Source organism: Notothenia coriiceps, unplaced genomic scaffold (genome assembly GCF_000735185.1).
Source record: "Notothenia coriiceps isolate Sejong01 unplaced genomic scaffold, NC01 NC01_scaffold00033356, whole genome shotgun sequence".
Lineage (NCBI taxonomy): Eukaryota > Metazoa > Chordata > Actinopteri > Perciformes > Nototheniidae > Notothenia > Notothenia coriiceps.
In genome coordinates, this window is record NW_011366057.1 from 1 (window position 1) to 1772 (window position 1772).

General features: G+C 49.7%; 1 protein-coding gene across 1 annotated transcript; it reads left to right on the forward strand.

Moving 5' to 3' along the window:
- Positions 1–4: 4 nt before the first annotated feature.
- wdr74 (WD repeat domain 74) lies at positions 5–611 on the forward strand (the record flags this gene model as incomplete). Its single annotated transcript, XM_010789765.1, has 1 exon — positions 5–611. A coding segment is annotated over one exon (498 nt), but the record flags the coding sequence as incomplete, so codon positions are not given.
- Positions 612–1772: the final 1161 nt, after the last annotated feature.

Genomic DNA, 1772 nt, shown 5'->3' on the forward strand with positions numbered 1-1772 from the left:
CCAGCGCCGCCCCGTGATGGAAATGGAGTTCGGGGAACACCCTCTGACGGCCCTCTCCCTTCCGACGGGGGGCACCTCTGTGGTGGTGGGCAACACCCGCGGCGAGGTGGCCGTGCTGGACCTGAGGAAGGGCCTGGTGAGGGGGGTCCTGAAGGGTCTGTGTGGGGGGGTGAGGGCCCTGCAGTGCCACCCCTCCCTCCCCATCGTGGCCTCCTGCGGTCTGGACCGGTTCCTCCGGATCCACAGCCTGGGGGACAGGAAGCTCCAGCACAAGGTCTACCTCAAGTCCCGCCTGAACTGCCTGCTGCTCGCCAGCCAGCGGGAGGAGTGGGGGGGCGGGGCAGGGGCGGGGGGCGAGGAGGTGAAGAAGGAGGAAGAGGAGGAGGAGGAGGAGGATGAGGTGTGGGAGAACATGGAGAGGGTGGAGGAGCAGGGGAAGAGGAAGAGTACAACAGAAGAGGAGGAGATGCTGAAGAAGAAGAGCAAGAAAGGAGAGGATTGAGGCGTTTGAGGCCCGGTCACAGTGTGGGACATTTGAACGCTGTGAGGCTGAAACTGAGATGTATTTTGTGATATTTTGTCTGAGAGCTTTATTAAAATAACAGCTTGTACTCACGACTCCTCTTAAGTTATTATTTCAATCAGACGAGCCTCACCTGAAGCCCATTCGCTCAGACGGGGTTAATGATCTGTGGATGTGGGTCCACCCGTCCTATCAGTCAGATAGAGACTAGAACTATATATCTAGAGCAGTGGTTCTCAGCTGGTCAGGCCTCGGGACCCGCTTTTTCCTTTGTCAATACATAGCGACCCAACATTTTGAACCACTCGAATCTATTCAACAAAACATGGTGCAGTAATATATCTATAGATATACATATATACAGTGGGGCAAACAAGTATTTAGTCAGCCACCAATTGTGCAAGTTCTTCCACTTAAAAAGATGAGAGAGGCCTGTAATGTTCCTCCTAGGTGTACCTCAACTATGAGAGACAAAATGAGAAGAAAAATCCATAAAATCACATTGTCTGATTTTTAAAGAATGTATTTTCAAATTATGGTGGAAAATAAGTATTTGTTCAATAACAAAAGTTCATCTCAATACTTTGTTATATAACCTTTGTTGGCAATGACAGAGGTCAAACGTTTTCTGTAAGTCTTCACAAGGTTTTCACTGTTGCTGGTATGTTGGCCCATTCCTCCATGCAGATCTCCTCTAGAGCAGTGATGTTTTGGGGCTGTCGCTGGGCAACACGGACTTTCAACTCCCTCCAAAGATTTTCTATGGGGTTGAGATCTGGAGACTGGCTAGGCCACTCCAGGACCTTGAAATGCTTCTTACGAAGCCACTCCTTCGTTGCCCGGGCGGTGTGTTTGGGATCATTGTCATGCTGAAAGACCCAGCCACGTTTCATCTTCAATGCCCTTGCTGATGGAAGGAGGTTGTCAGTCAAAATCTCACGATACATTCATTCTTTCCTTTTTTCCTTTACACGGATCAGTGGTCCTGGTCCCTTTGCAGAACAACAGCCCCAAAGCATGATGTTTCCCCCCCCATGTTTCACAGTAGGTGTTCTTTGGATGCAACTCAGCATTCTTTCTCCTCCAAACACGTCTAGTTGAGTTTTTACCAAAAAGCTCTATTTTGGTTTCATCTGACCATATGACATTCTCCCAATCCTCTTCTGGATCATCTAAATCAGTGGTCGCCAACCAGTCGTCCGGTCGATCGCGAGTGTGGTACGGGTAGATCGCGGACCGTTAAAAAAAA